The sequence below is a fragment of the Puma concolor genome, chromosome A3 (assembly GCF_028749965.1).
Source record: "Puma concolor isolate L17-30 chromosome A3, mPumCon1.1.hap2, whole genome shotgun sequence".
NCBI lineage: Eukaryota > Metazoa > Chordata > Mammalia > Carnivora > Felidae > Puma > Puma concolor.
In genome coordinates, this window is record NC_141669.1 from 52,908,916 (window position 1) to 52,923,301 (window position 14,386).

Below are 14,386 nucleotides of genomic sequence, written 5' to 3' on the forward strand. Positions count from 1 at the left end.
GAATGAGCCACCTAGACACCCCCTGCATCATGCCTTTCTTAAACAAACGACACCACTAAGTAACTAAAAAAGCAGATGAGACAAGTTTCTTTTTTCAGAAGAGTATTCCAGCTTATACAAGGAATATACATTAAAATATCACCATTTTGCAACCCTCAATGAGTAAAATATACATCTAAACTTTAAGCATCAACTGCTACTAAAATCTTAAAGAAAACAATCAGATACTTTGTGCCTCCTGATCAGGAAGATCACATCACCACCAGAAGCAGTCTTGACAAAAAGAAAAAGAACCAAATTCTGATGTTTCCATATTCAACCACAAATTCAAAGGATATCATAGGATAGAGGAATATACTAAAATTGCACTACAAGGCTGCAATCAACAAAATCTAAACTGTGAGGAACACTTCAGCAGTGTTTCTCAAATTATGTGAGGGATCAGCTTAATTTTTCTTTCCTTCCCCCACCCCCCATTTCCAATCCATCATATTATTATTCTTTATAATACCAAACAAATAAATTAAGAAATTAAGAAATGCAGAAACATACAAACCCCATTTTAAAATTATTAGAGGTGCCTGGGTAGCTCCGTTGGTTGAGTATCTGACTTCAGCTCATGATCTCACAGTTCCTGAGTTCAAGCCCTGCTTCAGGCTCTATGCTGACAGCTAGGAGCCTAGAGCCTGCTTCGGAATCTGTGTCTCCCTGTCTCCCTCCCTCCCTCCCTCCCTATCTCTGCGCTCCTCCCCTGCTTGGGCTCACTCGCTCTCAAAAATAAACAAACATACATTAAAGAAAAAAGACCTATCAAAACAGTCACAAGGTATGGACTTTATTTGGACCTTGATTCAAACACAGTATATAATAAAATAAAAATCATTTATGAAACATTAGAAAATTTGAACTGGATTTAAATAAGGGATATCATTAATGATGTTACTGGTTACATGAAAATAATCCTTATTTTTAAAAAGCACATAATGAAATATGTATGGGTAAACTGACATGCTGAGATTTACTTTAAAATAGAGGTACGAGTGGAGATACATATATTCAGCTTTGAGTTCATAATTATTGAAACTACATAATTAGTATATATGTGTAAATTATCCTATTTTCTTCAATATGCCTGGTATTTTCCACAACCAAATCATATTAAAACAAAAATTTTAAATCTTAAAAACTTGGCTCTCATTTTTTTTTCAAGAATTCAAAAGGAACAGTTTTGGAGAGGCAGAAAATTTCCACAGCATTCTGTGCCAGAAAGGGTAATAAAACCTAGAAATTTTTATTAGAAGTGGTGTTGAATGCAATCGTTTATTGCTTTGGTGTCTAGATGATGAAATGATAGAAATTTTAAAAAGTACACTGCAATCAATTATATCCCCCAACCAACTAGTAAGCAAAAACTGCTACATATATGATGAAGTATAGTGTGAATAAAGGATGGAGGTATTGCAAGGTTTTCTGAAAAAAGTATACAACAATTCTAAAATTATATGCAAAGAGTCTTTATTTTTAGAAAAACACAAAACTTTTGTATTTGGAACCCTAAAAATTGCCAGTCTTAAGAATAAGCAGCAGACAGGAACATGGTTTTTACTAACCATTAACACCTGTCACTAGGATGAAACAAAAATCATCCCTATCACTTTTATGCTTTAGGAGTTCCTTTTATTCTAATTTAGAATCCCAATTTCCATGTAACTAATTTGACAGAAGAGCTTCACACTTAAAATTTTAAGATTAAATTCCAAAGTTGAGGGGTGTCTGGGTGGCTCAGCTGGTTAGGCGTCTGATTTCGGCTCAGGTCATAATCTTGTGGCTTCCATGACTTCAAGTCCCGAGTTGGGCTCTGTGATGACAGCTCAGAGCCTGGAGCCTGCTTTGGAGTCTGTGTTTCCCTCTCTCTTCTGCCCCTCCCCTGCTCATGCTCTCTCTCAAAAAATAAATAAAAATGCTAATAAAGAAATTTTTTTAATTCCAAAGTTGAATCAGACAAGATTAAAGCTCTTACTATCTCTGGTTTTAAAAGCTTCAGAGCGGCCTAAGGAAAAGATTCTGACTATACTGCTTTAGCTCACTGGCACCTTATTCTCCAACCTTTTAATAGCTCTTCTCCATCTTACTACCTCACTCACCAATCAGGTTTTAATTACAATAGACAGATAGCATTCATAAGCTATCCCTCTCCACACCCCATTCATTAGTCTATGGCATGTAGTAACAGTTTGTCATTTTGCTCAAGCTGTGGCTAAGCCTGAACTGAGTGTGCAGTGAATTTAGTGGGCAACAAAAAGTTGCTGCTTTTTGTTCCTCATTCTCGCTCACTGTGAGGTAATGTGCTGTGATGGGAGTAAGAGATCTAAAATAGTAGTAGTTTTCAGGCGCCTGGGTGGCTTAGTCAGTTGAGCGTCTGAGTCTTGATTTCGGCTCAGGTCATGATCACAGGGTCGGTGGACTGAGCCCTGCATTGGGCTCTACACTGAGCGTGGAGTCTGCTTAAGATCCAGTCTCTTTTCTCTCCCTCTCCCCTACTCTGGTGCTCTCTCAAATTAAAAAAAATTAAAAAAAACAAAAAAACCCAAAAAAGTAGTAGTTTTTCATTTCCTTCCATTCATTCTCTCTTATTAACTGGTATACTCTAATCTTGGAAAAGTTACGAAATCTGGTATTAAAGCAATTCAAAGTCAGTGGGCCTATGTTTGAAGCATGCCTAATCTAAAAATTTACAGTACAAGGCTATGTCCAGCACCTAATAATCCACTGAATTATTTTTTTGCACCTTTGCAACTCTTACAAACATATGAAATACAAATTCAAATGGTTTAAAAAGCAACTGTCTTATGGTCCACAGAAGTACAGGCTGCTTGGTCTTTGTAGTTTCAAGCTAATACTAAATGACTTGCTAGAAGCTATCTTAAATAGGTCCTGGCAGAAACAGATGTTACTTCAAGCAGAAAAAAGTATCTTCCTAACACATTAAAAGCTGCAATTTTACTTAAACTTACCTGGGTCAAACTTGCTGTAATGTTATTTTATCCAGAAAAAATGGGAGTTTTAAGAAATCTTTGACCTATATATGAATGTTTGAAGCAAAGTGAAACCCTGCTATGTTATGACTTCCAGTAATACATGAAGAATCCCCAAACATCCTAAGTCACAGCGGTCTCCTGTCTGAAATCAGAGGCAACCAAGTCTTTAATAAAATCAGCCACAAACACAAGATGATATTTTAAATATACAGTAGGAACATTTATTTTAACACTTCTAAAAGATATTTCTCCATGCCTGATGATTTGATATAAAAATCAAACCCATCATACTTTCCCCATCAGTCTCTCCACATCAAGGGCAATCAGAAATTTGTACAACATGAATATTTGCTTCTGAAACAAAAATTACAAATTAATGATAACAAAAATACACAAATCAACTGGACCCTAAACGAATTTCTAATGAAGTCCTTCCCCTTTCCCCCAATCACCTAGAGCTTCTTTCTTCAGCCTCATTCTGCTCCTTTTCCTTTCTTTGCTTGGCCATGAACTTCTGTTAAAAGCAATTTGCAATATAAAATGTTTATTAGATGTAGCTTTGCTCTGTATACAAACGTATCTAATATATTTCACTGAATTTACAATTTAAAAGAGCCTGATCCTACAAAATAAAGATTAGAAACACATTGCCTTACATTAACATTCTTTCCTTCCATTCACCAGTCATCTGATATTTATGATATACCAGGCATTATGCTTGGTGCTTGGGGATTCAATGGTCAACAAGATAGGTAAGGCCCTTTATTTCATGGAACTTACATTCTAGTGGGGGAAGAGAAATAATAAAATAAATAAACAAGACAATTTTGGGTGCTGGTAAGCACTATAAAGGAAAGAAATACAATAAGGTAAGTGATCGAGGTTGACTCTTTTTGGAAGTGGGAGGGAGTTTTGTACTTCAGCTAGGTCTTTCTTAAGCACAGCCCTTTCTGGGAAGTTGACATTGGAATTCAGATTTAGCTAAATGATGGGGAAGAGGTGGCTATACAAGTGGCATTGGGAGACAGCAAAGGAACAGTGATACAAAGGTACAAAAGTAGCAAAGGGGCCTTTCATGTATGAAAAGGAAAGCCAAGAGAGCTAGGAAAACTGAAAGGTAGTGAGCAATAACAGTGAGATCAGAGAAACAGGAATCAGATCTTCATAGCCCTACAAGAAGAAGTCTGGATATTATTCCAAATGTAATACAATGCCAGTGGAAATTTTAAATAGAAAAATGACATGATAAAGTTAAGAGCACAGGTAGTATAGCGTAACAGTTAAGGGTTTGAGGCCAGAATAGAACAGAGCTAGCTTCAAATCCTAGGTCTGCCATGAACTAGCTATGTGAACTTGGGACTAGATACTTGGGTTTAGATACTCTTTAAGCCTGTTTTCCTGATCTTTATAACTGGAACAATAAAAAATTTAAAAAAAAATTTTAAAAGTACATTTTGAATGACACCATCTACCTCCTAGAATTGACAAGGGGAGTAAATATGCTTCCAGCAAATAACAACTCAATAAATGTTAGAGCAGTGTTGATGCCACAGATTCAAGGTAGAGGATATATAAAACAACTCTCAAAGATTCCGGAGGAATCAGAAACACTGCTTCAACTATGGTTAATGATGATTCACTAAAGTAGTGCTTCCTAAAGATGAGTACAATTTTAAACAGGGGAGAGGGGTTGTGATTAAATCCATTTAGGGAATGTGTTAAATAAAGTTTAGCAGATTCTGACTAGACAATTCACAAAATTTAAAAAGCTATGTGTCCATGATTCTGCAAGAGGCCATCAGAATACATGGTTTCCCACACTTTAATGGAGCGTCACATGGGACTAATGACCTGCAGAATCTACTCTGGGGAATGCTGCCAGAGGAAAAGGAATAAAGACTCAGAGTTCCTGGCAAGGTACACTGAAGACTGTACTTTTGAACTGAAGAGGAATGAACAGGTACAAACCTTCAAAAGTTCTCCCAAAGGGAAAGAATGTACATTTTGGGTGGACACTTAAGTAGTTTGATTATAATACTACCCCCTGAAGAATTTCATGAGATGTTAAGAAAAAAAAGAGTTACCTCTGTATTTTGCTTATGACGTGTACTCTTGCAGTGATTTGTCATTGCTTTTTCACCTGAGTAGAAGAGGGAACAAATTGGACAGAAGAATCCAGCCTTCGGTACAAGAAAGTCCAAATCTAGAGGATGGAAGAAAGAGGGGGGAAGAGAGTGGAGGAAAATTAATAATTTATCTATAGCTGTGTTAATTTATCTAAACACAACAAACATGCTAATCACAATATATATTTACATATAAACATAATATATACGGCCATGTACCTAGGGATCAAGAGCAATTAAGCTTTTAATCACAAAACCAATGTCTCTATCTTTGAATGGATTCTATAATATTCCAGAGCCTCAAGGATACCATGACATTCTTTCAGAATAGCAATTTACTGGAAAATAATCTAAAAGCCTTTGAAATAAACCTTTTTGGAATCCTATTAAAATGAATCAAGAAAAAAAGAGGCAGAACAATGGGTAACTGCTTGAGGAATATGCTGGGTAAACAAATATGGTGCTCCTTAGCTCATTTTAGCTGGCCACAAAACAGTTTGCCAGCCAAGCTTTTCAGCATGTTCTATTTAACTGAAATTTCTGCCTGGGCAAGTATAACTCAATTCTTTCCATAGCAGCAAATGAAGTACAGGAATACAAGAAGAGACATTTCCCAGAATGCAAAAAAACCTTGCTAGGCCTTCTGTCTTCAGAAATGTCAATGTGAATTTCTACTCTAAATAATCATCTAAGCAAGGTTACTGCATTAGTTATCTAAACAACAGAACGCCTACTACGGTACTGAACTTTTATTTCATATGGAGAAGGAAAAATGTCATGTTTATTTTTACCTTCGGGAACATCAGGTACCACTGATTTCCCTAAAGAATCCTCAATCTTCTTACGTTTTCGTTCTGGTTCTGAATCTTTCAATGCAGATTCTTCATCAACTAAAATCATTAAATTTTCAAGGAAAAAGTTATTCAAAATAGACTTACAGCCTATAAACCTAACATCAGATAGTCCCTGCCTTCAAAGATTAACTTATGGTTCATCTCTCTAAGTAAACCTTCCTTGGTTAATCCCACTTGACCACTCTTCCAAGATTCTTCAATGTTAGGAATAAATGGACAAAAGCTAACAGCATATTTTGTTTATATATTGCTCTCAAAAGAACTTAAATGGTAATGGAAGAAGCCCAAGTTCTATAATTACTGTCAAGAGTTAACTAGAGTATGTTAAAGGGCTGGGTTGGGCTGGGAAAGAGTGTGGATTAAGGAGGAAAAGACATGGGCAGAAAATAATTCTGATGCCCTGTACTGAGGCTCTTCCAATCAGGAAAAACTGAGCCTAAACTGACAGACAAGACCCTTGTCAGACAGAATCGTAAGTGAAATTACAAATGTTAAAGGTCCGCAAAGTAATATGTGAGAAACATTCAATGTTAGCAGACTCTGCAAAATATGATCTTGGGGGAAAACAAAAATGGGAACTGGTTCCAAGCAATCCTGGTTACCCTCAGTAGCTGTAATACCTTACTGTTACTGTGGTAGTTGACAAATCTCCTTCACATATACACCATCTACTTAGCATTTATCTTGTGTGAGATAGGCAGGCCAAATCATCATTATCCCTATGTCTTCAGAGACGGAGAAAGCAAAACCAAGACACAAGAAACTATAGGCATGCCCAAGGTCGCAAGGCTTGGACAGAGGCTAGAACCAAAGCTTGTGACTTCAAGTTCAGTGTCTCTCCATGCAACTGGGCCACTCTTCAACAAATATGAGGGGATGGACAGGAACTATGAAATCATTATTCCTGGTGTCTTACAAGTCATCAAGTCCTAAAGACTCAATTAAAAAAGGCTCTCCCTTTTCTTGACTTGATTAAAATAGCCTGTAGTCTCTTCCTACAAAAGTTTATTCCCTCACCAGAGTAATAATAAACTTTCTCAAACATATTTGCTCCGGCTACATTTATCTTGTAATATTAAAAATATATGTTATATATAATTATTTAAATAGATTAGAACAATTATTTTAGGTTTAAAATTATTTAGAAAATTACTTTTGCTTCTGCTAGGTCCTTTTGTCAAATGTATTGTCCATTAACAGAAATAAATTGTTATATAAACAGTATATAAGTCATCTTTATTCTTCAGCTGAGATGAGGCAGTTCTAGACAAGCTGGTAGTTGCAAACAGAAATCCTGGGAGAAAAACACTCTCATGAAATCATGCTAGGAGCTATTTGTCAGATTACCAAACTACTAACTATAGCTTTGTATCAAGGAGAAGTTATGGAGAAGAACACACAAAGAAGGAAGAGTACCCACTTAGCCATGGGAGAGAGCTTCAAGAAAGACATGAACAATAGTAACGAATAATGCAGAGAGGTCAAATAAAACCAAATTAGGAAGAAAAGAAAACAATAAATCAAGCTGGGGGGGTTCTCTGTCAACATCAATTTCAGGAAGGTGAATTAGAAAGAAGTCAAAATACATTCAGTTTAATGAGAAGAAGTGAAAACAGGTGATTCCTTCCAGATACTTCGCACTGAAAGCAAAGAGAAGGGGTGGGAACCAGAAGGATTCCCAAGTTAAGGGCATGTTTTTTTTTTTAATGGGAAAGACTTGGCCATATTTTATATGTGAGGTGCCACGGTAGATCAAATACAAGTTGGTAGACAGGGGAGATACTCTATTTGCTCTGGTAAATGGAAATGAAAGCAAGGTTATCCAGGGAGGAATGAGCTGGGTAATGCAGTAGGTGATACAGAGTGGGGAAAAGACCTCTATTACATCTGGTTAGGAAATGAGGAAGAAAGGAGGCCTAGAACAGACTGTGAAGCAGCACTGAGGGCACAGCTTAGATCAGATTCAATGAACTTGGACTGGATCACAGTTAGTAGTTTTTCCTTAAAGAAGACAGGACAGAAAAGCAAGAGGGCAAGGAGGGTACATCAATGAGAATGGTACAAAGAATACCTTGTAGTGCTGTTTAAAGTCATCCTAGTAGTTGATTTTTTGCTTTAACTCTCTGAATCAGTTAACTTGAGACATGGAACTGTGTGTTTTTTCTTTCCCTTTTTATAATTTTGCTCTGAATATAATAGACACAGTGACAAATATTTGTTGAGTGACTAGAGTATTCACTCTCACTAGACACTGGTCCTTATTTGTTTCAACATAAATTTTATCAATGTTTAGACACCTTGTTTCATCCATTGGCTAGCTGCTTGGCAGCCTCCACAAAGCAAGGGATCTGGGCCCACAAATAAGAATTAAGCAATGATTTCTACTTGAGGCTGCAACATGGTCAGAATAATCTTTTGTGTATCATTTCCACAAAATTGTCATGTTTTATTGTCACATTCTATCATAAAAGGACTGCCTCCTATTCTGTTATCCCATTCTATTATATTCCATTATCTTCAAGTTACAAAGACAAAAATCTTTATCCAGGTAAGTCTGCCTTCTCTGCCTCACCACCCCCCCACTCTATTTCACTGCTTTTCTACTTTTCTTCTTAGATGGTAGACCTTTGGAGTTTCAATGACCACCTTGTGTTGTGTTACTTTCTACACTCCTCCCCACTTCCATCAATCCTGCTTTACCTTCACTAATTTGGAAGGCCTCTTCACCTTTCACTGGTTCTGTCGCAACAGCTCTTTCCGATGGTGGTGTTTTCCCAATTCTAACTCTCTTGGTTGGCGTTTTAGCTTTAAAGAGAAAGTCTAATTTATTGCTATAGTAATAGCATGCCATTCTTAGTTCAGAAATTATTTTGATCTTCCTAAAGTGAGCTAAACCTATTACTCTATACCATCAAAATATTACTTGACAGTGAAATGGTACCTTTACAAATTTTTCTAAATCCTAAATCTAAGGAAAAACTGGGAAGCAGTCTGGTAGAATAACATCCTTCTATTCATCAAAAGCTGTGTTTTCCAGTAACACAAATATACCATTTGCATTCCAATTCTAATTTGGGCACTCTAGTTTGCTTTCCAGCTTTGTCATCTTTTCTTGAGGTATGATAACTTGGGACAAAGTCTGCTCTATAGTTAAAAGAAATCTGTGAACTTGCACACATTTCTTTGGATAGTATCACTGGCCATATAACTGCTTGTTGACTTCTTATATTAACACAGGAAAAATTATTAATGCTGCAACATCTATTTTAAAAATTGTAAATGAAATCCCCTCATAAAGCAGAAAAACTACCACTTCTAAATATCTACCTGCTAAATGTCTTTCAATCATGGTTTTCAGATCTTCTTCCATAACATTTTCATTTATTGGACCAACGTGGGACAAGGCTTCAAGCTTCATCTTCTTTGTGTCCACAGCTCTCTTCTTTCTATCCCCCCTTTTATCTGTGGGATGGTCATTTTTGCTTTGTGCTAATTCAACTTTTAAATCATTGTCTCCATCTTCCTCCTCTCCAACTTCATCAACAGTAACAAAATTAAGCTCTTCTTTAAGGTTGTTAAAATCTGCCAGGGAGTCTTCATCCTCTTCAGTTACTTCATCCAAAGTCACTAAATGCAAATCACTGCTGTCATCCTGTATCTCATCTACAGTAACTAAGGTAGAAGGGTCTTCAGGCATCTGGGAAGAAATGAACCCAATGGGATCCCTTCCAGTGTTTCCCTCATCTCCTTTAGTATTTAAAGTGGTAAAACTTAAGTCTGCCGATTCATTTAAAGGTAGCTCCTCAACTTCACCAATTTCATCCACAGTTACCAAGCGTTCCTGTTTGAGGAGATCTTGCTCTTCAGCCACTGACAGTACAGTAACATCTTTAGGTTCACTATGGGAAATGCAATCATCTTGATCAATTAACTCATCTAATGTAAGAAGTGAATTTGAATTTTTTACCATTTCTTCCATATTTATTTCTTCTTCATCAATTACTTCATCCACAGTGACTAGAGCTTGTGCTAGATGTGCAGCTCCATCTTCCTCTTCCCCAATCTCATCCAATGTTACAAAAGATAATTCCCCCTCAACAACACGAGGGGCAGAAGTTTTCCCCTTCTTCTTCTTTAAGTTAAGTTCACAGGAAGGGGTATTTTTCAGAGCTTCTTTTCTTTTTCCCTTTAGTGGGTTCTGCTTGGCTTGAAAAGGATTTACTTCTTCTATAACCTCATCTACTGTGACAAATTCATCCAAATTAAATGGAAATGATGATTCCTGTTGAAAAGGTTAAAAAAAAAAATCACAGAACTGTGAACAGAACCAGATACCAACAACTGGTCAGGTTCCAAATAATCTCAGTAAATGTGCATGAAGGATCATCTGTGAGAATTTCAGGGCAAAGAAATTTCCTATAGGCTGAGAGAAGCTAGTTTTTAAAGCCCCACAAACGAATCAGCTCTAATTCATAATAAACAACACCAAAGGTAAAATCTTAACAAGATCAACCTACTTTCACCTTTACTTAATTTCAATAAGATTACAATTATTTCCTAAGTGATATACGAGTTTTGAAATATGAAACACAAAAATACTACACTTAAAAGCACTTACCAATTACAACAATGTAAAGAATTTACTGTTCCCTGTTAAATGTTACCTAACAAGTGTTCTAGGAGACTTATTGGACTATTAAAAGTACCTCAAATGTAGCCGGAAAGTAAATAGCTAAGTAGATTGCTCCATTAACCAATTAAGATATACAGCATTAATATGAAGTTTATTCTTACTAAGTAAGACTTAATGTCAAATACAACTGCATTTGGGAAAAAAAAAAAAAAAAAAACAACAGTATGTGGGACGCCTGGGTGGTTCAGCCGATTAGGCGTTCAACTCTTGATTTCAGCTCAAGTCATGATCTTATGATTGTGAGATCAAGCCCCATGTTGGCTGCACAATGAGCATGGAGCCTGCTTGGGATCCTGTCCGTCTCTCCCTCTGACCCTCCTTCACTTGCACACACTTTCTCTCTCTCAAAATTTAATTCTAAAAGAGACAGAGAGAGACAGAGAGAGAGAGAAAAAACAGTATCTGTAATTTGAAAAATGGTGTTAATACTAAAGAAAATAATCCCCAACAGGCCTCCTACAAACTTAGTATGCTATCAACAATCAATTACTAGTATATATAATGACATTAGAACATACACTCAGTAAGGGGGTGGGGGAGGGAACGGACATGTAAGCATTTGTAATACCCACTTTTTAAGACAACAGAAATAACTGTTATCCTTACTTCTGCTTCTTAAACTACTACCATTTCTCCTTGCCCTAAATAAAATAGGCCCCAAATCATCCCTTACCAGGGGAAAAAAATAAAATGACTAAAAAAATATTTTATGCATGGTAGGAAACCTCAAATATCAAACAACAACAACAAAAAAAAGAAGACATTTATTTGGCAGTAGAACTTAGTACCAGGAAAGTAAATCTTAAGAGCCCATCCAGTTAGGTTAAATTGAGCATCTCAAAAGGAAGACCTGTTTGCAAGTTCCACAGAATGGCAAGGACCCGAGTCAAACACCGGTCTTCTTTACACATGTGCTTTTATTCTGTTTATAACCCATTGCCATCAATATAAGATTGGAGGGATTTTCCTATTTTAATTCCCTTCCTACCCCTGCCTAATTTTTTGCCCTGCACCATGAACACAAACCATTTAGTCTAGCTCAAGGTCAAAAAACAAATTGGTGGTAGGGTCAAAAAAAAGGTATCTCATTCCTGTCCCTTGCTCTGTATCAAATTGACTATTACAGGAGAGACACAAGTTACACCACAGATGAACTCTTCTGTTGAAGGACAGAATAGAAGGCTTAATGTTAGTGACTTGTTTCTTACCTCTTTAGATTTGGAACTTCTACCAGTGGTGCCTTTAGGATTCTTAGTGTTTTGCCCAGCCAAAGTCTGAAACATTAAGTAAAAAAATATAGAAAAACAGAATTTACAACTATGTTATTAATGTCCTTAAAAAAAAAAAAAAAAGAATCCAAACACCAAACAATATCCAAACACATTTAATTATGCAAACAGTTAACAGGTATAGCACACTAAGTCAACAATCATTTAACAGTACAGGCATCATCTCTGTAAGCTGTAGTTAAATTTTGTTTTATTGATCTTTTCTTCCCTATAGCCACAATGTCTAAGTTGGGCAATCAGTAAGCTGATAAAGGAAGCTTCACTTTAAGAAAGAAAACCGTTTCCCATTCAGAAGCAGAGTGCTAAGTCACCTCAGGACATTCACTGCAGAATTTTTTTTAAACCAGTTATATTTCTGACCACATTTTATCCAAATAACGTTTTTCAAACCTGTTAATAAATTACTAACTTGAGCTTATTATTTAAATGTCTATTGGCTTAACTCGATGGAATCATTAAGAGAAACTGAGTTTGGGAGTGGAGTGAGGAGATGAAAGTACAAAACAAGATTACATCTCCTACTCCAAAGCTACCACAGCAGAGCTATTTCAAAGATACACTGAGCCATTCTTCCTACCCTCCTCACCTTATTGTTGCTGTCATCCCGTTTCATGATGGAAGGTCTAGCCTCTGTTTCCTGAGATTGTTTTGTAATATCCCTGTAATCCAGTTTAGAATCCTTGCCTTGCAGGGCTGAGATCCTTCCACTGCCTCCTCTGGTAACACCGCAATGAGTGGGTCTGAATTTATTGCTGTTTTCAGCCAAGCCTGACCTGGCACTTGGAGGTTTAAGGAGACCCAATTCCTTGGCTGAAAGTTTCTTTTCAGCATTTATTTGATCTCTGAGTACAGATTTTAGAAAACTTTTCTGGTTTTCAGATTTTGAAGCTGTAGCTTTTGCCTTTGGAGAGGAGACCATACCAGCCTTGATGCTTGATTTAGTGCTAGATGTATGTGATACAGCCAACATACTAGTTTTACTAGTTTCATCAGGCTTGTTGGCCTGACCCATTCCTTTATTTGGGTATGCCTTGATCACAGCATTTTCTGCAGGCTTTTCTTTCACTGCTGCCATAATCTTTTCCAACTTCTCTGCAACCATCCTAGCATCATTCCTTTCAGCCTTTTCTGTTCCTATCTGCAGATCCATTCTGGTTTCCTTACTATTAATTTCATTCTTCTCCTTTTCATCCATGTTACTTTTCTCAGGAATTCCCTTTTTGTTCACTGCTTTCTCATCCCCAATGGCAATTCCAGGTACTAAGGCCACAACACAAGGAGATGGTACTATTTCTGAAACAGTTTCATGTTTATCCACTTCAGCTACAGCTTCTATCATAGACTGTGTAATCCCAGAAAAGAAATCTTCTGCTTCAGCTGGAGATTCTTCTAGAATTCCTTTAATGTTCCTTTCTTCTATAAATGCACTGTCGGATGTAGATAATTCTGTTTCAGGGTTAATAATTTCTGCCTCTTCCTTCTCAAAGTCACTGGTATACACCTGCTGATTTAAAACACACTCCTCTACATTTTCAGTAAATAATTCAATACTGATTGGAGTGGATGCTACAAGAGGAATTTCCACTTTGACCTCTTCTCCTTGAGTTTCAACTTCCAACGTTTCAATAGCAAAGTCAGAGTCACATAGTGCTTTTTCAGGTTCTTCCACACAAGGTTCTTCCAGCTGTACAGAAGTTTCTGTTTCAATGTTGGGAACAGTTTCTTCTTCAACCTCACTAGGTTTAACAGAGGGACTATCAGCTGCTGTTTGCACCTCACTTTCATCAACTGGACTGTTTTTCAAGTCAGGGCTAAAAGTATTTAAAAACAAACAAAAAAAAAGAACACAAACAAAAACACAAACAAAAATCAAACTATGATGAGAATTCAACCATTATAAATAATCCTGTTGATGCCAATTGTTAAGACTTCCTGATGCATTAGTAATAAGCACTGGGAAATCCAGCCAATAGGCATTAAAATGGTAAAGATGTTTTGACATAAATATGTAAACAATATAAAATTTTTAAAAAGATCCTCCATTGCATTGAAGATTTCTTCTTAGTTCAAAGGAAATAATGACAAAACTATGATCACTGATAAAATTCTTCTAACCAATTTTTTTCCTTCTGGGTCACGTTTGCACTAGACATGAGAAGGCTGAATGTGAGACATCTCAAATTATTAAGATCTTCCCAAGAGTGCTAACTAAAATAATAAAATATATGTATAGTTCTACAATGAAACTAATAATCCATGCATTGAAATTTAAAATTTTAAGTGAATCTTACCTAAAATGAACAGAAAAAGAAACTGGTAGGGAGAAGGCTATACTCTTAACCATGTCAACTCTTTTTTTTTTTTTGGATGTGAGACAGATTTGTTT

The 14,386-nt window shown here is 36.4% G+C and overlaps 1 protein-coding gene across 12 annotated transcripts in view; it reads right to left on the reverse strand.

Annotated features, from left to right (window-relative positions):
• Positions 1-3,231: 3,231 nt before the first annotated feature.
• ZNF638 (zinc finger protein 638) overlaps positions 3,232-14,386 on the reverse strand; it is a 141,073-nt gene continuing 129,918 nt past the window's right edge. For 8 of the 12 annotated variants that reach the window (XM_086700893.1, XM_086700897.1, XM_086700896.1 and 5 more), the window contains 7 exons: positions 12,587-13,811; positions 11,920-11,985; positions 9,346-10,300; positions 8,719-8,838; positions 5,956-6,054; positions 5,123-5,241; positions 3,232-3,552 (listed from right to left, as the gene is read on the reverse strand). In XM_086700893.1, the coding sequence (XP_086557019.1) occupies positions 3,487-3,552; positions 5,123-5,241; positions 5,956-6,054; positions 8,719-8,838; positions 9,346-10,300; positions 11,920-11,985; positions 12,587-13,811 (2,650 nt within the window). In that variant the 3' untranslated portion in view covers positions 3,232-3,486. Of the gene's footprint in view, positions 3,553-3,694; positions 3,822-5,122; positions 5,242-5,955; positions 6,055-8,718; positions 8,839-9,345; positions 10,301-11,919; positions 11,986-12,586; positions 13,812-14,386 lie in introns of all 12 variants that reach the window. The other 4 variants (XM_086700892.1, XM_025932810.2, XR_015249120.1 and 1 more) reach the window with 3 other exon arrangements.